The sequence below is a fragment of the Rhineura floridana genome, chromosome 4, assembly GCF_030035675.1.
Source record: "Rhineura floridana isolate rRhiFlo1 chromosome 4, rRhiFlo1.hap2, whole genome shotgun sequence".
Classification (NCBI taxonomy): Eukaryota; Metazoa; Chordata; class Lepidosauria; order Squamata; family Rhineuridae; genus Rhineura; species Rhineura floridana.
Window position 1 is genome coordinate 4938002 of NC_084483.1, and position 23137 is coordinate 4961138.

General features: G+C 42.6%; 1 protein-coding gene across 1 annotated transcript in view; it reads right to left on the reverse strand.

Moving 5' to 3' along the window:
- The window catches only part of COMMD1 (copper metabolism domain containing 1), a 94602-nt gene extending 75347 nt beyond the window's left edge, over window positions 1-19255 (reverse strand). Inside the window, exon 1 of the mRNA XM_061626152.1 lies at window positions 19000-19255. Within this exon, the coding sequence (XP_061482136.1) occupies window positions 19000-19191 (192 nt within the window). The 5' untranslated portion in view covers window positions 19192-19255. The remainder of the gene's footprint in view (window positions 1-18999) is intronic.
- Window positions 19256-23137: the final 3882 nt, after the last annotated feature.

The following is a 23137-nucleotide window of genomic DNA, read 5'->3' on the forward strand; positions in this document are numbered from 1 at the left end:
CATAGTCCATGCACTTGTAATCTTGAGACTGGATTACTGCACCGCTATGTGGGGCTGCCCTTGGACCTAATTCAAAAGATCCAGCTAGTAGCTAGACTGCTGAAGGGGGCAGATGGCCAACAGCATGGGACAGCTAAAATATCTGTGCTGCTTACCCATATGCTTGAATTTTACCAGGTTCAAGGCTCTTGTGATGATATACAAACCCTGAACACCTTGGACCCAGGATAATTTAAAGACTGCCTGAGCCTCTGTCATTCAGAACATCTGGAAGAGCACTATTAGCTGTCCTCTGTATTACACAGGTGTATGTAGCTGTACACCACTGTGATATTTTAATTTATTTATTATTTTAATTTATTCATTAAATTTATATCCCACTCTTCCTTCCAGAAGGGCAGCAACTTTATGAGATGGCAGTATATAAATACTTTTTATAAATAGAGTAACTATTCACTAATAGGTAAAAAACCTTGCGGTTTAAGAATTTACCTATAGCCCACAGATATTTCTATCAAACTTTAAAAAGCAGGGAAATTGGGCAGCTATAGTGGATGCACCAGGGGAGCAGGAGACCTGACCTCCTCTATGAGATATTGGACTGCCCTACAGAGTTGTCAAAATGCAAACACCATTTGGGTTGGTCTTTCACAGTCCAATCCACTTGCTGTGTAGCTTGGAAGAATTTGGTAACATGTGCCTCTGAGCATATGGTGAGTGTTCATATTATGCATCTGCTTAACAGTAGCTAAATTCTGGAGTTAGAGCAGATGGAAAAAAAGAGCTCTATGTAAGGGTGATCACTGATATGTGAACAACCCCCTAACCATACCTATATGTCTCACTCTGGATTTTATTTATACAATCATGATTAATGTTTCAAGATGTACACTTCAGATATTTCCATTCTCTGGTCTAAAATTTCCAATGGCCAGTAAATCCCCTAATGGTCAATGTTGAGAAGTACGGAAATTACACTACTAGAACTCAATATTAATGAAGCGGTGAATAAAAAAATCACCTGCATCCAAAACATTACACTAACATGCAGAATGGCTTTATGCATGTTCTCAGTCTTGCGTTCAGTTTCAACAAACTAACAAACAAAAACACTTATCTTCAGCACAATCTGCCCAGACATTCAGCGTTTTAAAATTTCATTGGTTTTAGGGAGAGAATCAAGCATGTTTAAACCCCTACTATTAAAGTGAATGTACAGTAGGGCCCCACTCATACGGCGGGTTACATTCTGGACCCGCGCCGCAAAGCGAAAACCGCTGAAAAGCAGAACTCATTGAATAGAATGGTGCGCGACGCCCGAAAACCGCCGTATGAGTGGGGCTTTCGTCTAATTGCATCTGAGACTGCTGCATTAGCGAAGCACCGTAAAGCGGGGCCCTACTATAACAGCAAAATGCTTTATTTGGGATGGATTGGTCTTTTTAATTCATTCCGAACAGCTAGACACATTCATCTATCACCACCTAGAATAAAGTTAAAACAAAGTTATAAATTTTAAAAGTCTATTCATTGTAAACATCATGTTTCATCTGTGTGATTATAGCCCATTAAAATTAACACTGATGTGAAAAAAGAAAAAATAATTTGGACCCCGTATTTCATCTATTCAGAACCTTATTTTTCTTTTTTCTTGGCTATCTTTATGTAACGCTGTGCAACAGAGTTATTTTTGTATAAAAAGAAATAAGGCAACCAGAATCTGAATATTGAAAACTGGACAGAAACTGAAGAGTTTTAAAAGTCAAGTAGCCTCTCTCCTATTCTCTTATTACATGATTAAGTACAAATAAGCACTGTATGTTTTTCCGATACTCCCATATAAAAAATAAATGAAACAGGAGAAAGGACAGAGAAAAGCAATGATATAATGGAGTTGGAATTTCTACTACAAATAAAGAATTATAACTAGGACTATATTAGGATGAGGGAAGGGCAAGAGGGAGGGGACAGGAGGGAGAAGAAGGGATGGTGGGTTTCATCATTTGCATACTTTTTCAGTTCAACGGGATTTATTTCTGTGCAATCATGTTTAGGATAGGTAAAACTGACCTGGGGGTGTGTGGGGAGGAGAGGGAGAGGGGAGGAGATGGGGTGGGTGGGCACTGGGCAGAGGGGAAGCCCCTTTCCTTTCCGAAAGGAAAACACCTTAAATACTATCATTTCATTTCCCTCACCTTTTTATTCTACAGCAGGCACATGTAGCCTCCCACCCAAATTTAAACCAAAGCTGTCCCTGTCCACATCCACACCCGATCTTCACTTTAGACAGTCATGGTTTCCCGCAAAGAATCCTGGGAAGTGTAATTAGTGAAGGATGCTGAGAGTTGCTAGGAGAGGTCCTGTTCCCCTCACAGAGCTTTAGTCAGAGCAGCTGACTGTTAAACCCCTCTGACCACTGGAGATCTGTCAGGGGAATAGGAGTCTCCTCTCAGCACCCTTCACAAACAACACTTCCCAGTATTCTTTGCGGGAGGCTCAACTGTCTCAAGTGAAATAAAGGTCTGGCTTGGGTGTGAGTCCTGATTAGCCAAGCCAAGCAGCTGTGAGTCTGGCTTTTAGAACACTGACAGCTGGTTTTTACTGAGCATGCCTGACGTTATAATAGATTCAATGCAATATTTCTTAAATTAATTAAAAATCAGCCAAGCATTTCTTTAACTTTTAAACTGCAGAAGATGAAGGTGAGAGTATGAGGCAAGGTCAGTAATGGGATTACAAATACTCTGTGAATGTGGCTGATTTTTAATTGATTTCAACAAATTATGAGAACTCTGACAGAAAAAAGTCTAAAAGGGGTCTGGGGTTTTCTCTCTCTCTTTTTACACTTCGAATTCTCGATTCTCTCTGACTGTTTTGTGTATGGCCATGAAAATTTAGAGGGTTGTCAAGGAAGCATTTCTAAATTCAGGACTATACGGTTTGTAAGGTTTTGTTTCAAAATGAGTTTATGGGAAACATCAGAATGACATGGGGGTATTTTCATTTTAAAATTGTGGAATGTGAAAACTACGCTGGCTATAGTATACAGCCACTCTCATGGCTGTATAATTTAGCAGGTGCTGAAAAGTGTACAATGAAAGTGTCTGCCTAATGTCAATAGGCCAGTCAAAGCATAGGTGCTGCCACACTAAAGGACTGATTTCTTACAAGAGCAGAGCAAGTACTATGTGGCTCCCATAGCATGGAAAGCACACCTTGAACTTGGCCTGGCAGCAAATCAGCAACCAGTGCAGATTTCAGAGCAGAGGTATTATGTGCTGATAGGGTCTCACTCATGTCAGCAATCGTGCCATAGCATTCTGCATTAACTGCAGCCCCCAGGTCAGTTTGTGCTGCTTGGAGATTTCTGTGATCTTGGCTGACTGGCTGTCAGGATATTTTTAGTTTTGGTTTTTGGTTAGGAATCCTGACTGGTTGTGGGATGCTGAGTTTTCTGCTTTATAGGAATTTTATTGTGGTTGGTATGGTATTGCATTTAGGAAATCATCACTGTCTTTTGCTTTTCTTTTTCTATTTGCACTTCATTTGCCTTTAACCTCAGTCCCTTACATCCATAGAAGCAACAACAGTGGTTCCATGCACTCAGCTGTACCCCCTTAAACCCACTGATGATGCACCTTGTTGGTTGCTTGACGGTTTATTTATTGCCCAATAGTGGTAAAAGAGAATTCACATACTGGGAAGTGTGGCTGCAATTGCTGTTGTTCCCAAGCTGCTGTCTGTGAAGGTAGATCAAACCATGTGTCTTTTTTCTCCATCAATTATTACACACTGGAATTGGGTTGGCTGTCAAAGTGAGTTTATAGCAGCCCACAACATAGACATAAAAGGGTAGAGAATCTTCTTACTCGTATTCATTTCTCAGGCCTCTTTCAGAAGTGAGGGGTCAAATCTGTAAAGATGTTTGGAGCAGCCATGCTAAAAGATACAGGCAGGGCATTCCAGGGACAGGGTTGCCAACCCTGCTTGGATATGGACATCTCTGCAGAGGATCCCTAGTCAAGCTTTCCCAACAGCACAGTCCAAACCATTCCTACTCACAAGTAAGTCGTATTGATTTATATGGGGCTTAGTGTGTTTAGAATTGCAGCCTTCAGGAGCATCCATCTTTACTCCTGAGTGCTCCCATCTAACATCTCCACAACGCTAGGCTCCTTTCTTCCTACAATGGCCTTCTGGTGACTGGCTTGGCCTGAGGGCACTTAAATCCTTCTTGCCAGAATCAAGTAGGCTAGATTAAATATTCCCTACCCTTTTACCTAAGATTTCTATCTTAATTTCCAATCACAGAAATGTTTTTGTTTGAATTGTATGCTCCAAGCAACTGTGCTTGATGCTTAATGTATCATGCTTAATGACATCACTACATCCAACCCCTGTAACATCACTAAGGCCTGCCCCTGTGACATCACTGGGGGCCCACCCCTGCAATCTCAGGGTTTGGGATGCTTCTGACCTGGCAACCCTAGATCTGACCTAGCTTTGAATACCTGGATACTCTGTGCAACACCAGCACAGGGTGCAGGGATGGGTGGGTGGAGGAGTTGCTGTGGTCTACAGAACTTCCATCTGTGTTGCCAGGAAACCACTCTGTCTTGAAGCTGGCTGTGAGGGCCTGTACCTGGTGTTGGGCCAAGAAGACAACAAACTAGGGTTGCTGCTGGTGTATTGTCCACCCTGCTGCCCAGCAGCTTCTCTGACCAAACTGGTGGAGGTCATCTCAGCTGTGGTATTAGAAGAGCCCAGATCAATAGTACTGGGTGATTTCAATGTCCATGCTGAGGCTGCCTCTATTGTTCTGGCTTGGGACTTCATGGCCTCCGTGACAACAATGGGGCTGTCTCAAGCTGTCAAATACATATGGCAGGGCCCACCCTCGACTTGGTTTTTGCTCCAGATGGAGAAGAGGTGGTCTGGAGTTGGGGGGTAAATATCCCCCCCTTGTCATGGTCAGACCACTTCCTGGTGAAGTTTACACTTATGGCTCCGATTCTCCCCTGTAAGGATAGTAGACAGATTAAGATGGTCTGCTTCCAGAGACTAATGGAATCCAAAAGATTCCTGAATGCCCTGGGGGAGTTCCCAGTAGATAGAGCAGGTGACCCTGTTGAAGCTCGTCACACTGTGGAACAGCAAGGTGCATCGGGCTCTTGACATGGTTGCCCCAACCACCCTCTTCAGCATTGTGGAGCCTGGTTTGCACCTTGGTACACCAGTGAACTAAGGGCAATGAAACAGGCTGGACGAGGGCTAGAACACAAGTGACTAAAGATGTGCTGTGAGGCTGATTGGGCACATATAAAACATAACTGTGGTCCACTTCTCTGCCATCACCAAATCCTCAAGTAGCTGTCCAGTGGAGCTTTTCCACATTGTCAGGGGTCTGTTGACATCAGCTCCAGGAAATTTGAGTTTTAGACCCTTCAGAGGCCCAGTGTGAATTGTTTGCAAGGCGCTTTGAGGGTAAAGTTGTTTGCCTCCATAACAATCTTGATGCCCCATTCACATCTACTACAGTCCCCAGTGATGTGTCCAGTGCAACATCTGCTGCAACTTCTGGGGAACGGTCTCAACTGATGCAGCCTGATGACATGGACAAGGTGCTTGCAACGATGCGGCCAGCAATGTGTCTTCTCAACCCTTTCCCTTCTCAGCTTATTAAAGCTTGCCAAGGGAAATTGACTAAGTGGATCCAGGCAGTGGTCAATGCATCATTGCAGGAGGGAGTGGTTTCAGCTGCCCTGAAACAGGCAGTGATCCGACTGCTCCTGAAAAAGCCCACCCTGGACCCATTGGTTTGTGACAACTACCGACCAATTGCAAATACCCCCTTCTTAGGGAAGGTGATTGAGAGGGTTGTGGTGCAGCAATTGCAAGTACTCTTGGATGAAACAGATTATCTTGACCGATTCCAATCTGGGTTCAGATCTGGCTACGGGACTGAATTGGCCTTTGTCGCCCCAATGGATGACCTTTATCTGAAGAAGTACAGGCAGAGTGTGACCCTGTTATTCTTACTTGATCTCTCAGTAGCTTTTGATACCATTGACCATGGTATCCTTCTGGGCCAACTTGGTGAGATGGCTATTGGCGGCACTGTTTTACAGTGGTTCTGATCCTGTCTCCAGGGTCATTTTCAGATAATAGCATTGGATGATTGTCTTTTGGCCCCCTGGCAGTTGTGTTGCGGGGTGCTACAGGGTACTATCTTGTTCCCCATGCTGTTTAACATCTATATGAAGCCCTTGGGAGCAGTCATCAGGAGATTTGAGGCAAGGTGCCAGCAGTATGCTGATGATACCCAGCTCTATTTATCTGTAACATCTGAATCGGGAGAGGCTGTGCAAGCTCTGGACTGCTGCCTGGACTCAGTGGTGAGCTGGATGAAGTCCAATAAACTGAGTCTGAATCCTAGCAAGACAGAGACGCTGGTGGGTTGGTGGTTCCTGAGTTCGGATAACTGGTCAGTTGCCTGCTTTGGATGGGGCCGTACTGCCTCTGAAAGAGCAGGTCCATAGTTTGGGATGCTCCTCGATTCATCTTTGTTGGTAGAGGCCCAGGTGACTTCAGTGGCTAGGAGTGCCTTTTACCAGCTTCGACTGGTAAGACAGTTGCTGCCGTTTCTGGAATAGCCTGACCACTGTTGTCCATGCACTGGTAACCTCCACGGTGGATTACTGTAATGCGTTCTATGTGGGGCTGTCCTTGAGGTTGGCCCGGAACCTGCAGCTGGTGCAAAATGTGGCAGTGAGACTACTCACTGGGGCAGGGTATCTGCAACAGGTCACTCCGCTTCTGAAATAATTGCACTGGCTACCTATTAGCTACTGGGCTAAGTTCAAGGTTCTAGTTTTGATGTACAAAGCCCTATACAGCTGGGGACCGGGATACCTGAAAGAATGTCTTACCCCTTATATACCCAGTCGATTACTGCACTCTGCAGGTGAGGGTCTCCTGCAGATACCATCTTATCAGGAGGTCCATTTCTCAAAACATAGGAAACAGACCTTTAGTGTAGTGGCATCTACCCTTTGGAATTCCCTCCCCTTAAAAATTAGACAGGCGCCACCTCTGTTATCTTTTTGGCAGCTACTGAAGACTTCCCTCTTTCAACAAGCCTTTTAAGTTGAGACCTTATCTCAGTCTGCATTGGAATTGCTTTTTAATACGTTTTAAAACTTTTTCTTTCTTATTTTTAAAGATGTTTTTAAAGCTTTAAAAACTTTTTTTAAAAAGATGTTTTATTTTAATGTATTTCAAAGACTGTATTTATGAACTTTTAAAGAGTTTTTAGTGCTTTGTTTGCTGCCCTGGGCTCCTACTGGGATGAAGGGCGGTATATAAATCAAATAATAAATAAATAAAATTATGCAGAAATTACTTCTTTTTTTAATTAAACAGTTATATGGATATTGTCCATCAATGGTTATTAGCTAGGATAGCTAAAACTCCCATATTCACAGGCAATATACCTTGCAAGACCCTGGGGACAAAGGAAATAGCTATCTCTGATATGCCCTGTTTGTGAGCTTTCAGAGAAGGCAGACCTTTGGTCTGACCCCACAAAACCATCATTATATTCTTATCTGCTCTTCCTTACTTCAGCAGGATACAGCAGAGTGCACTTTGCGCTGTTCTCATTTCTCTGCTTGGGCCAGTAGACATCTATAAATTAGACAATTGGCACAGTGCATACTGTACAAGACCACATATTAAATGAGGCACTACAACAGTAGAAAGAAAACAATTTCAATTAAAGTAATACAGCAACTTGCCAGAGCTGGAGACCCTATGGGTGATATCTGACATTAATCATACTCAGAGTAGACCCATTGAAATCAGTGGACTAGTAATTTATCTCTTCTGTCTTCATCGGGGGCTGCAAAGGATTGTTGAAAATGGAAGCCCAGTCTGTGCAGGCTAAATTTATAGATAGTGAATGCAGAAGATGCCAAATGATGGGGCAAACACCGAATTCCTCAAAGTTCAAAATAATTTGGAGTGCCACAAAGTATCAGTAGTACTTCTCAAACTCAAGAACTCCTTCTGAGTCAGAGACCACTTATCAATACTGCCAGTCAGCTTCTTCAGTTTTAAACTGCTCCTTGCCCCACACTCAGCCTGGGCCAGCTAGTAGGAGCTACCCATCCAAAGACCATGAACGGCTTCATTTTTGCTCATTAATTTACATCCATGCCAAAGCTAAAGGAAGTCTTTGAATTATAGGACATCATGGTTCATAATATTAAGTATTTTGGCTGTGCCCTAATTCTTCTGTCTCATTTCTAAGGAGCAAGTGATGTTGGCTGACATGCTAGTTCCACCATCACTGCTTTGCATATAATATTTTACTTGCAGACTATTTTGACTGCAAACACAGTTATGATAAGCAGCAAGTTATTTCTTTCTTTGAGCAACAGCCACGTGTAATGCTTCTCTTTACATCTTATTTTATTTATTACATTGATATTCCTTCTTCAAGGCAGCATATATAGCTCTGAGGTGGTCTCCCATTCAGGCAATGACCAAGTCAGATTTGAGGCAAAGTTGCTGGATGATTTGCTTTCATACTATGTTCTGAACCTGCTGTATTTTTAATGTCCATACCTATTAAATTGGGATACCCTCCTAGGTCACAACAGGAAATATGCTAAGGATTCAATCACACTGGCTTGCCTTTTGCAATAATCCTCTATAATGCCCTGCACTAATTTTCCATCCATGCAGTAATGCCATCCATACCTGAACAGGTACAGCTTAATACCGCCCCCAACACACACACAAAATATTTTTGTGTGCTAACTCATATACGGGGCTGCATGCGAGACTGATGTAGTGGTCACCTTGTGAGGGCTTCACTACCTCAGATAATGCAGCCTTGGACTGACAAGGAGGGTCATTGCTTAGAAACAAGTTCTGAAGTGAAGGAACTTGAAAAACAGGTCTTCATTTAGATTGAGTATAACCCTGTCACAGAAGACCAAACCTGGTATGGCTAACTGAGCCACCTGCAACACAAGGGTGCAGGTATGTTATATCTTATTGCTATAAAACAGTGCTCTTTCAAAATTCCAGTTTAAACTCATGTTTAATCACTATAGCAGCAATGCAACACAATGAGTATTCCCATGCAATGGGCACTCTTGTAATTTCTCTGCTAAATAGTTGTGGCATTCTGGTAACTACTGTTCAATGATTAGAAGTAGTTAATCATAGCTTTTTTAATCCTTCAGGATAAAATGCCACTGTTAAAAAAATAAACCGTTATTATGATGTATGTATGCTTTAATTACATCTAAAGCAACTACTATTCAGTATAGATCTAAACACATTATGAAAATGTTAAGGCTAGAGGGAAGCCCCATTATGTTGTCCATTATTTTCAACTGACTCTGCTACATGATGACTCTTTCTTTGACAGTAGCAATGCAGTGGCTCAGACAAATCCTATGGGGAAAAGCTGGTTAAAAGAAGGAATAAAGAGACCGTTTTCAGAGGCTTCTGAGTAAACTTGGCAGACATGGGGAAAGAGGGCAGATTCTATGCTGTTTAACTTGTTCATAAGTGTTCTGGAGTTAGGGGTGGGCAAGGTAGCCAAGTTTGTGAGTGACACCAAATTATTCAGGGTGCTGAAAACCAAAGTGGGCTGCAAAGAGCTTCAAAGGGCTCCCCAACTCAATGAATGAGGGGGGGGAATCCTAACTTCACATACACACCAATGGGGTCTGAAGTGGCAATGACTAACCAAGAAAGATCTTGGAAATGTTCACTCAGCATACTATGGCCATGAAGAAAGCAAATTTCATGCTGAAGATTATTACAAAAGAGTTTGAAAATAAGCCACATCTGGAATACTGTGCGCAGGTCTGCTTGCTCCATCTCTAAAGGGCCATTATAAAACTCAAAAAGGCGCAGAACCAAAATGATCAAGGGATGGGAGACCCTTTCCACTGAGGAAAGGCTAAAAGGTTTGATGCTTTTTAGTCCAGAAAAAAGAAAACAAGATGGTGGTGGGGAAGACGATAGCGTGTTGGAAAGTGAGGCATGATGTGGAGAAAGCAGAGATAATTTTTTATCCCTCTAATACAGTGCTAGGCTACCCAGTGTAATTGATTAGGAGATTTGGAAGTACTTCTTCATACAATGCATGGTATACGGAATTCAATGACAGATGTGGTGACGGCTACTGGCTTTAGGGTACTAGAAAGATTCATAAAGGACAGGTCCATAAATGAGTATTAGCCACTATAGCTAAATGGAACTTCCATGTTCAGAGGTGGTATTCCTCTGAATACCAGTTACTGGGGGGGGGGCAGGGTTTGGCAACAACAATCAAGGGTGTGCTGTTCTTTCATTACCTACTATGAGCTTCCCAGAAGAATGTAGGCAATGGCCTGAAAAGCAGAAACCTAAGGACATAACTAGCTGTGACGATGTATAATGGCGGAATATACAGGGCAAGAAAATAGCAAAACCAACAAATCAGAATGTGTGCACTCTTGGCAGGGGAAAATGAAATTTTTGAGAAGAGGACTGGTAGGATATATAGTAAAGGGTGCCTAAAGCGAAGATCCTGACAGGGGAATTCTGCCAGTTGTGCTATTTCCTGTCACTTTGGGATTGTGACATGGCAATGCTAAATGAGCAATGATCATCAAGAAGCTGAGGGAAGTGATGGACGAGCTGATTTTACACATTGGCTGGAAACGTCTAGTATATACATAATTAACAAGACAGAGAAACACCACCACCTTCCTTCAAGAAACTGGGAGTTTCTGTTTGCAGTATAATCAGTTTAAACCAAATATCAGATAAGATCATCAGGATGAGGCAATGTCTGGGACACGTAATGCCGTGCAAGACAATTGGCCAACTAACTACAGAAGAAGATGCCAAATTTGACACATACTAAAAAAAAGTGGAGTGCTAATTAGGGACAGTTAAGAGACAGATCACAAGGTACCACTTCCTCACACAATTTTCAGTAAAAAAAACTATACAAGAGCCTCACCAGTTTCAACATACCGTTAGGCCCCATTTGTACATGCAACAGAGCCACTGCCCACCTTCTCATGAAGGAAACAGCATGTAAGGTGGAAGCACAAGTAAAACTGGTTATATGTCATTGTTGTAATTGCCAGGATCTGGGCCAGCCCTTTTCTAACCAGCCACTATTGCATCACGGCAATCATATGTAAATCGGTGAGTGAACGCTTCTGGTGCATACACAATTCCCATCTTGTATCTGCAAACCTGAAGACATTCATGTAGAGGAGATTCAGAAATGTGCACAGCCCAGTTTTCCGTTGCATGATGCCATTTTGGTACTTACAGAATCTAAACCAATGAACATATAGGAGAAGCAACAAAAAGAGACATATACGACATAATATCTAGTATCTCTGAAACCTGAGCTAAAAGCTACAGATTTAGGATATAATCCAAACTCCCCCCTCCCACCAGTGGAGCTCCACAGCCACCACACCGTACACGTCCCTGCTGTTCATGGCAGCCACAATGGAAGGTGGGGACAGGATGACTGCACTCAATTTGGGACCAATGCTGTTGCACAATGACAGCGAGACTGGCTTAGCCCCTCCCCTCCCTCGGAACGCCCATTTTGGGGACATGCCAGTAGGCACCCTGCAGCGGACAGATGCAGGAGCTTGGTTAAACTGAGATTAGGGACACGTCTGCCTAATCCAAGTTCATCTCCAGCCCAGTTTAACAGGGACTTGGATTGCTATGTCAGGCTATACTCCTAAATGCACTTAACTTGGAAGTACATTATTTTGACATCAGTATGTCTTACTTCCAAATGGTCTCGGGACATTAAATATATGCATGATCTTGAGAGAATTGTATACCCTGCTTTGGGTGGTATTGCACTCTTTAAGAATTAGGTTTGCAGGTTGAGGGTTTTCCTAGATCTGGCACTTCTCTAGGGTTGCCAGGTGTCCACCTGCAGACTTCAGATTTTTGGGGTCCTCTCTGGGTCTCTGGGTGAGATGGCTTAATCTCCAGACTCTCGGCATTCATTAAAAAAAGAGATGTTTCTAGGTGGTCTGGTTCACAAGATATACACCAAAACGTCAGCCGCCACCCCCTGCAACTTCCATGAAATAATCTCTTAGCTGGCTGCTCTAACCCTTCCCTTTCAAGTTTGTAGCCAATAAGTGAAGTCAGGATAGTGATTGACAAGGGATTTCTGGGCCTCCAGGCAGTACCTAGACTCCATTGCAAAGGTAGAAAACTGTTGTTTTTTCCTGCTTATCTGAAAATAGCTTTCAGCAGTATAAAATGACTTTTTTTCTCTTGTGTTCAGGAGTCAAACAAGTTTAAATTTTCCTGGGCTGTTTGAAAATGGCAGAGTTTTGAAAACCTTCCCAATATGAAGCTTTAATCCAATACTTGCTTTTCTGGGAATAAAGCTGCAATGCTAATCCCATGTACCCGGAGTAAACCCCATTGAATTCCATAGGACTTACTTTTGAGTAGACATGGTTAGGATTGTGCTGTAAATTAATGGGACATTTGAGTGAACATAGCAAAGTATTGTGTTTGTGTTGTAAATCTTTCTCTCCTCAACCAATCCAATTTTTCAAAGCAATCAGGCAGGGCTTACATAGATATCACTGCTTTTATTAAGTAGAAAACTAATACTGATTTTATTTTTTTTAAAAAAAATGTTCTGCAATGACCAACTTATTTTGACAATAAACTATTATATGGAGTCTATGTATTCTTACATCTCCAGTGTGTGTGTGTATGGAGTCTTCCCAACAACCTTGTGAGGTAGGATTGCTGATTGGAAACCAAGGTAGGTCACAGTAAGAAATAAATCCCTTTAAAATCCAATAACTATAAAAAGTATGAACGGTTGCAAAACAGCTTAAAGTGGCATGATTCTGAATTTAGGGTTGGGTGTGTGTTCCTTATCACTTGAGGCTGCAGTTCTGTGCATGCTTCCCTGTTTTAGTAAGCGCAACTGAATCACTGGGACTTGCTTCTGAGCAAACAAACAGGATTGCACTACAAATATCTTTACAGGTCAGGTAAATAATAAAACATCTTTGACAGTCATGCTTATATAAATATTTTTTCATACCAGGTCCCATTAAATATTTGATTTCACAGTATGCTTGTATATTACTTCCTCTATATTTTCAGTGTGCCCTTCTTCCTTGGGGTTGTCATGGTTCTCTGTTGTTTTCATCCTGAGGGCCAGATTAGGCTGAGAGATGGTGAGTATCCCATGGTCACCCACTACACTTTATAGCTGATTTCCATTGAAAAAAAATAATTAAAACAATTTACATGCAAGCAAAGTTTATTAAGTAGATCCACACAATACATTTAAAGCACATCCAACTCACACTTAAAGAGCATGACTTCCCCTAAAGAATCCTGGGAAGTGTAGTTTCCCCCTCACAGCTATTGTTCCCACCACCCTTAACTACAGTTGCCATGATTTCATGTGTTTCAAATATGCGTTTAATGTGCTTTAAATGAATGATGTGGATATGGCCTAGTTAAGCTGTGCGTTCATTAGTGAATTGAAAAGAACAGTTTTAAAAGATACATTTTTAAAACAGGGGAAGGGCTGTAGCTCAGTGGCAGGGCATATGTTTTGCATGCAAAGGTCCAAAATTCAATTTCTGGAAAAGACTGTTGCCTGGAATCCTGGAGAGCCAATGCTAGTCCATGTCATCAGTACTGAGCTACATGGTATCACGTGGCCTGAGTCGGCATAAGACAGATTCCTTTGTCCCTAAAAGTGGAAAGAGACCCAAGGGCCACAGTGACTCCAAAATTTATTTATGTATTTTATTTACAATATTTATATACTGCTTTATTGTAAAAAACCTCAAAGTGGTTTACAGAAAGAATTAAAACAAGAAAATTTAAATTGTATATGAAATGCTTTCTCTGTTGTACCATGCCCTGAGAGCCCTGGCTATGGACGGTATAAATATTTAATTAAATAAATAAATAAATAAATAAATTATTGGCAAAAACAGTTAGACAGGTATTTAACAGCATGCAAAACAATAAAACCAACGAGTTAAAAAGACATAAAAAGCACAATAGCTTCTACATGCCTGGGTAGGCTTGCCTAAACAAGAATGTTTTTAGCAGGTTCTGAAAAGAGTACAATGAAGGTGTCTGCCTAATGTCATAGGCAGGGAGTGCCAAAGTGTAGGTGCTGTCACACTAAAGGACTGATTTCTTACAAGAGCAGAACAAGTACTGTGTGGCACCCATAGCATGGAAAGCACACCTTGAACTTGGCCTGGTAGCAAATCGACAACCAGTGAAGATTTCAGAGCAGAGGTATTACGTGCTGATAGGGCCTCATTCTTGTCAGCAATTGTGCCATAGCATTCTGCACTAACTGCAGCCCCCGGGCCAGGCTGAGCTCTATGGGGATTTCTGTGACCTTCACTGACTGGCTGTCAGGATTTTTTTAGTTTGGGATTTTGGTTAGGAATCCTGACTGGTTGTGGGATGCTGAGTTTTCTGCCTTACTCATAGGAATTTTGCTGTTGTTGGTATGGTACTGCATTTAGGAAATCATCACTGTCTTTTGATTTTCTTTTTCTGTTTGCATTTCATTTACCTTTAACCTCACTCCCTTACATCCATAGAAGCAACAACTGAACCCCCTTAAACCACATCTTGATGCAACTTGTTGGTTGCATGATGTCTTGTTTCTTGCCCAATAGTGGTAAAAGAGAATTCACATACTGGGAAGTGTGGCTGCAATTGTTGTTTTCAAGCTGCTGTCTGTGAAGGTAAATCAAACCATGTGTGTTTTCTCTCTGTTAACTATTACTCACTGGAACTGGGTTGGCTGTCAAAGTGAGTTTATAGCAGCCCACAACATAGACAGAAAAAGGCAGAGAATCTTCTTACTCTTATTCATTTCTCGGACCTCTTTCGGAAGTGAAGGGTCAAATCTGTAAAGAAGTTTGGAGCAGCCATGTTGAAAGGTACAGCCAGGGCATTCCAGGCAGGGGGTTGCCAATCCTGCTTGGATATCGATATCTTTGCAGAGGAGCCCTTGTCAAACTTTACCAACAGCATTATCCAAACCATATCTACTCAGAAGTAAGTCCTATTGAGTTCTAAGGGGCTTAGTCCTTTAGTATGTGTGTTTAGAATTGCAGCCTTCAGGGGCATCCATCTTTACTCCTGAGTGCCCCCATCTAACATCTCCACGACACGAGGTTCCTTTCTTCCTGCAATGGCCTTCTGGTGACTGGCTGGCGTGAGGGCACTTAAATCCTTCTTGCCAAAATCAAGTAGGTTAGATTAAATGTTCCCTACCCAGGCTCTATCTTTTAGGTAACATTTCTATCTTAATTTCCAATCAGATAAATGTTTTTGTTTGAATTGCATGCTCCAAGCAACTGTGCTTGATGCTTAATGTGTCATGCTTAATGACATCACTAGGGCCCGCCCTGTGACATCACTACAGCCCATTCCCATGACATCACTACGACCTGCCCCATGACTCCACTGGGGCCCACCCCTGAAATATCAGACTCTGGAATGCTTCTGAGCTGGCAACCCTACAGTTCTCCTGGATATGCATGTGTCATCAGTCGTCAGACTAGGGGTGCCTTTCACCAGTTTCAGCTGGTATTCCAAGTTATGTCCTTTTCTTGGGGTGGGGAAAATAGACCTACCCACAGACATCCATGTCTGGGTCTCATCCAGCTCAGATTATTGTAACATTGTATGTGGGCTGTCATTCAAATGCATTTGGAAAGTTTGACTAGCCAGGTTAATCAGTGTACTGTATGCTATGTAGGACATACAATACCAATTTGTTTCATCTTTGTTGGCTAAATGTTTGCAGGGTCAATTCAAAGTGCTGATTCGAACCCTAAAGGCTGTAATCATTTCAGAACTTGGCTATATGAAGGACTGCCTCCATCCAGAGAAGACTGCCTGCACACTTGGAGCAACAATCAATACCCTGCTTTATGTCCCCCTGTCCACTATCAGAAGAGGGCAAAAGGAACAGAGCTCTCTTAGTTGCTGCACTAGACTGCAGAATGCTCTCTTGAAGGATGTTAACCTGGATCCTTTGTCCTCTTGAAGGACATCAGCTTGGATCCCTTGTGTATAGTGTTTAGGCAGACTGAAAACCCCTTTTTATTTCTGCAGGGTTTTGGTGCCCCATGAACTGGTATGGTTTTAATTATTGTACTTCATTTTTGTTGTTGTTTCATTGTGAAACATTCCTTATGGCTCTAAGGATCAAAGGGCAGAATAAAAATGCTTTTAATATACCACAATGCATGTTTCTTACAGTTTAGTAAGGCTACCATATTAGTTCTGTAACTTGTTAAATAACCAGAGTAAAGACAGAATGCTATAGAAGTCACACTGCATTAGCAGAATAATATATTTTGCAAGTTCTAAGAGTCAGCACATATTCTTGAGTTTTAAATACTGAATTTTAAAACAAGAACTATGAAGATCAGATTCAACACCCACTTGCCAACATTTGTACCTAAACTGATATTGCATTGCCACCTAGAGGAAGAAAATAACATAGCCTCTACTTAAATTATTTCTTTAAGAAAGGGAATATACTCTCTAAAAAAAGTTAAATCATTCTGTTATATTTTTAACTTTCAAAACTAGACCATACATCCATACAGTTTTTGCAGATGAATGTAAAGTTTCATTCCAAAATTTAGGAGATGTTATTCCAGACGTTTCTTCAGTAAACAGGCTGACTAGTTAATTCAGCTAGATGGCCAATAACTGAAGTGGGAAGAGATACAACTGCCTAATACTGGTCTGGTTTACATGTCACATTAAACCACATTTAAAGTAAACTATTAAGTTAAACTTAATAAGTAAGTAAGTTTAAAGTAAACTATAAAGTTAAACAAGAGCCCAGATTTCACTTCTCCCTCATTCCTGCTGTCACTGTGCTGGGGAGAAAACAAGCCAGAGTCTGGCTTGTCAATATTCAAACTTGAGCTCATGTTTAGTTTCTCTGAAATATACTACAAGGAGAAGCCAAAGTTTTTTCTTGGCTTACTACTTGTACCTTGTATGGGAAAAAGAAATCAAGAGCCCAGCTTCAAATGCAACAACAAGGCAGACTCTAGCTTGTTTCTTTCCTGGCATGGCAGCAACAAGAGCAGGAAGGAAGTGTGGACCTTTGAGCGGTGTGCCTCAGCATTAGAGTGATCTAATTTATCATGTTTACTTGTATTTAGTAAACAAAGTGAGTGTGATATTTATTTGCAATTAGCATCCATTTGTTATTACCAATGACCTTATGAAACAGATTTCCCCCCCATGGAAATGTTTTGCTCCACCATCACTGTTTCACAATAAACTTAGGCCGGGAACCTCAGGGCCAGGGGGCCAACTGTAGTCCTCCAAGGCTTTCTCTCTTGCCCTGGGATTCTCCCAAGGCCACAAGCCCTCTTCAGCCACACCTACTCTTCCCAGGCCACACCTCTCACCAGCCCTACTTGATGGTATCCATGATGGATTTTGTCTGGCTGGAATGGGTCCATTGAACTCTGATAATGGCTCTTGCTTGCCTGGATAGGATAGAGAGGGAGGTGAAAGTATGTGTAGAAACTAGCCTGGTGGACAAAGACAAAATCCCCATTTGTTGCTTCTCTCACTTTTGCCTTTGCCCCCATCAACCATGAGTATTTGGCTCCAGGAAGACTGCCCAGAAGGGTCCTCAGTATGAAAAAGGTTCCCCATCCCTAGTTTCGGATGGAGTATACGGGCCACAACAGTAGCCCTGTCACAGCAGTGGGACTCATTCATCCGCTCATGATATGCACTATTGCTTGTGTGCAAAAGAATAAATACATGCAAATCTGATATTTAAAAAATTAGAAACCAGAAAGTAGTGGGAAAACATTTCAGTCTCTCAGGATATTTTGTCATTAACCTACAAATAACAGTTTTTCATACTTAAGACTCTGAAAAGTAACCTCTGGCATTAAATTGCTGAACAAAAATTTATCAACAACTTTTATCCATTTGTTTAGGACTTAACCAAGGGTCTTGGTTCCATGCGCTACAGGTGTTAAATCAGCATAGAAAAACTACTGCCAACTACTACTATAGAGAAAGATCACTGTGCTTATCTTTGCATGTATTTCAGTTTGTTACTAGACTGTTGTTGTTGTTGTTGTTATGTGCCTCCAAGTACACTACGACTTATGGCAACCCTATGAATCAGTCACCTCCATGAGCATCTGTCATGATCTGTTCAGATCTTGTAAATTCAGGTCTGTGGCTTCCTTTATGGAATCAATTCATCTCTCGTTTGGCCTTCTTTTTCTACTCCCTTCTGTTTTTCCTAGCATTATTGTCTTTTCTAATGAATCATGTCTTATTATGTGTCCAAAGTATGATAACCTCAGTTTCATCATTTTAGCTTCTAATGATAGTTCTGGTTTAATTTGTTCTAGCATCCAATTATTTGTCTTTTTTTCAGGCCATGGCATCCGCAAAGCTCTTCTCCAACACCACATTTCAAATGCGTTGATTTTTCTCTTATCAGCTTAATAGACTGTACCGCTTGCATTTCGTGTTGTTTTAGGGCTATGGTTTACAAGAATTCTAGTCTACACCACGCATAGATTATTATTACCCTTCCCTCGCCCCCTCTGTCTTGGCGGCTTGTGGGAAGGTCTGTGCTGACTCGACAAGGATAACTTTTTTCTCCAAGCCCTGTTGCCACCCGCCAATAACCCCATAATTTACGCGTCAGCTTTCTTTATGAACAGCAGCCACCACGGAAGGCAACAAGAAAGATTTCTCAAACTCAGGGGAAAAAAAGCAGTTTTTAATCACGGCATTTCAGATTCGGCAGCAAACATGGCGAATCTGATACTCCAATGCCAGCGGCCAGTTACGCTTCCGCAATGCCGTCTGCTGCTCCCCCTCCCAACCACCCGCCAGCCCCGCCCCCGTTACCTTGACGATCCCTGTCATCTTGCCCAGCAAAGCTCCAAATTCCTGCGACGCCGTTTCCGGGTAGAGCTGGTCCCGCAGCAGCTCCTCCGTGATCTCCGCCTTGCCATGATAGGTGGCTTGGGCGATACCGTTGAGGAGTCCCAGTAAGGGCTTGGCGGCCTCCGGCGGGGGACGTTCCGCTGCAGCCGCCATCTTACTTTAGCATGTTTGGTCAGGAAGCGCAGAGCGATTGCAAGGATGGGAGGCGGGCAAAGTCTTGAGCAAGGCAGATCCTGCTGAGCTCAACAGCGACCCCTGTTGGAGACCATTATTAAAAACATAAAAACGATGTTACGCTTTATATCTGCTGTATCACAGGTCCGCGAGCATTACGGCTTTTTTTTTTTACACGTTTGTTGCAGCGTTTCCCAACCTTTTTTTATTTTTTGATGTTGCTGCACTACAGTTCCCATAATTCCTGACCATTGGCCATGCTGCCTGGGGCTAATGGGAGTTGTAGTCCAGCAACAAAAAAATAAAAAGAGGTTGGGAAACACTAGTCGAAAGCACTAAAGAGAAAAGGTAAAGGTGTCCCCGCACTTGTTGTGCGAGTCGTTTCCGACTCTTAGGGTGACGTCTTGCAACGTTTACTAGGCAGACCGTATATATGGGGTGGGATTGCCAGTTCCTTCCCCGGCCTTTCCTTACCCCCCAGCATATGCTGGGTACTCATTTTACTGACCACGGATGGATGGAAGGCTGAGTGGACCTCGACCCCTTTTACCGGAGATTCGACGTCCTCCTTCCTTTGGAATCGAAGATTGGGGAGGGCCAAGTGTAGGTAGAAGAAAGGGGGGGACGCTGGCACATGCTGATAGTCCTGAGCTTCCTCACTGCTCCTTGGCTCTGTCTGGGCTAAAGGTGAGATCTGGGCAGCCTCACAAATAAGAATTTTTTAAAGGAGGTTGCAGCGAAGCAGGAGCCAAAAAAGGCAGGCAGACTGGCTTCCAGGAAGGAAGGGAGAAACAGCTTTTCCTTGCAGCCTTGCTTCTTTTTGCTTCACGAAAAGCCCTCTTGTTCTGAGCAAGGGTATCAGCAGCAGCAGTAGTGCGAGGTGATGGGAGTCAGTGATACTAATCCCTTCTTCTTCCTGGTAGTTCCACCCTCAGCCTCCTTTGGCATCTGCCACATGTTTTATAGGCAGACACCTGCACTTGGCATGCCTGAAAGACGCTCTGCCACTTCAGCAAAAGGCCTCCCTTCTTGTTTGGAGTAAGGGGGAGGTGTCATCTGCAGCTGCAGTGGGGAGCAGACAGTGTCCAGGGAGTGAAGACTTTTTAAGAAGAATAAATAATTTCTTTACTGTTTGCGGCCGCCCTGGGGACCATGGCCCCCAGGTTGGGAACCACTGCATTACCGTCTTTTTTTTTCTTTCCTTGCCCCTTCCCTTCTTCTTCCTTCCCCAAATTAATGCTTTAGAGACTAATTTAACCCGATATTATTGTAACATCTGAACACCATTGATTTTAATACTGTGTATATGTACTCATTTCCTTCTTATGTATTTCTCCTCTTCTTTTACCCCTTTTCCTATTCCTACCTTGTTCTTTCTTACCTCATTTCCATATACTATGTAGTTACTAAACAGATTGTGTGTGTACTGCCTTCAAGTCGATTCTGACTTACGGTGACCCTATGAATAGGGTTTTCATGAGGCTGAGAGGCAGTGACTGGCCCAAGGTCACCCAGTGAGCTTCATGGCTGTGTGGGGATTCGAACCCTGGTCTCCCAGGTCGTAGTCCAACACCTTAACCACTACACTACACTTCAATAATCTAAATAATTCCTATTAGGCCAGATGTTCATGTTGGCTATTAAACCGAGAAAGCAGAGGTTAAATTTCCACAAGTGAGCTACGTGACTTAGCAGCGAAAGTTGGCAGAGCTTGAGCCATCTTCAAGGACACGTTGCTAAGAAACCTAGGCTCGGGCAGCTGGCCTTATCTATATAGAGGGCCAGCAGACACTTATGAGTGTGGGGGTCGAGGAGTTTGTACAGAGAGAGCTTGTGATATATTGTCAGTAAAGTGACTCTTAAAACTTATTGCTTGTCCGGCTCATTGCTTCAACTGGCATCTAGCCTGTCACGATACTGTTCTGCATCCTGGGCATCTGCTTGCGCCAGATACAACATCCAACAAGTGGTAGCAGAGGATGGTTACCTGGTGCTGAGGATTGCAGAAAAGCGGCAGAGAAAAGCCAGAACTGCAGACCAGCGAGTAAAACAGCAGAAAGACGGAGAAACCGAAAGCTGAGCTGAAAGCTGTGAGAGAGCCGTGGGAATAACTGACTGAAGGACAGAGGTGAGAAGCTCTAATTACAAAGGCGGTGAACTGTGAAAAGCGAAAATATGTCTGTTACGTTATCGGCCGGGATTCCCTTGGAAAGGCTGACAGGGAAAAATTATGGCACTTGGAAACAGAGAATGCAGGCTTTTCTAGTGAAAGAAGACCTGTGGAAAGCTATTGCAGAAGACCCACCCGCCGTAGTGCCAATTCCAGCAGATTGGAGAAGGCTGGATGAGAGGGCAAAGGCGTTAATTGTTCTTGCTATTGATGATTCTCAATTACTGCACGTGCGTGATGCAACAACGGCAAAAGAAACCTGGGAAACTTTAAGAAATATTCATGTGAGAAAGACTGCCAGTTCTAAAATATATCTTGCCAGAAGATTGTATCAGATGCGCTTATCTGGAGATACAACCATGTCAGAGCATTTGTTGGAAATAAACAGACTGTTTATTGAGTTATCAGAACGTGAAATTGAACATTCTCAAACGCAAAAAGTGTATATCACATTAGCTTCACTAGATTCAAGTTATGATAGTCTGGTGAGCTCTTTGGAAGCAATGGACAATGCAAATCTCAATATGGATTATATAGAAGGCAAACTTTTACAAGAATTCCAAAGGAGGCAGGAAATGGCAAAGCAGGAAAAGACTGAGTCTAAACACAACGTGGAAAAACAGAACAACAAAGCTGCACAAGAGAGACTGTATGGACAAAAAGCGTGTTATTTTTGTGGTTCCAGGCAACATCTACAAAGGAATTGTGAAGCAAGAAGAAGAGAAAGAGGAAGAAAACCATGTGTACAGGTGATCTATGCTAGTAAGAATAAGCAATGTATTAACAATGAGCAGGGAAATAACTGTAAAGATTTATGGGCAATTGACAGTGGGGCAACAAATAGTATAATCAAAGATAAATCTATGTTTCATACATTTTGTGACGTAGAGGATCATGTAATAATGGCTGATGGATCTAAGAAACAGATCAAAAGTAGGGGTACAGTGAAATTAGCAGGTTTCAATACCATTATGACAGATGTGCTGTTTGTTCCTGATATCCAATGTAACATTATGGCTGTGTCGAAACTCAATGAAATGGGGTTCACAGTGATGTTCAAAAGGGGTTCAGTGCATGTAATGAGAGGAGAAAAAATATTCATGAAAAGGATAGTAAAGAAGTCACTGTTCTATGTGCAGCTGAGAGTCCTCAGTAAAGACACAGACAGGACACATAGAGGTTCAATAGGGATTAACCTGACGCAGTCAGTGAAAGCACAGACGCCAGTGATTGATGCTGATGTCGTGGCTTATAAAACAGAGCAGGAAAAAGAATCCTCAAGCCTCGGGGATATAAAACAATTACCCATAGCCGAACAGAATGAATGGCATGCAGCGATGAAAGAGGAGCTGGAAGCAATGCGAAATAATGGCACATGGACGCTAGTACCTCTGCCCCCAGGGAAGAAAGCTATAGGGTGTAAGTGGATATTTAAACGTAAGCGGTCGAGTACTGGACAGATACAAAGGTATAGGGCACACCTAGTAGCTAAGGGCTTTACACAGCAATTCGGGACGGACTAGAATGCAGTTTTCGCTCCCGTGGTGAAACATGAGTCAATCAGGGTTTTGCTAAAAATAGCTCCCATAGAAAACATGCATGTAAGCCACTATGACATTGGCACAGCGTTTTTACATGGGGAGTTGAAAGAAGAAATCTATATGGAACAGCCTCCCGGATGTGAAACACAGCCAGGTCTAGTTTGCAAGTTACAGAAATCCCTGTATGGTCTGCGCCAGAGTGCGCGCTGTTGGA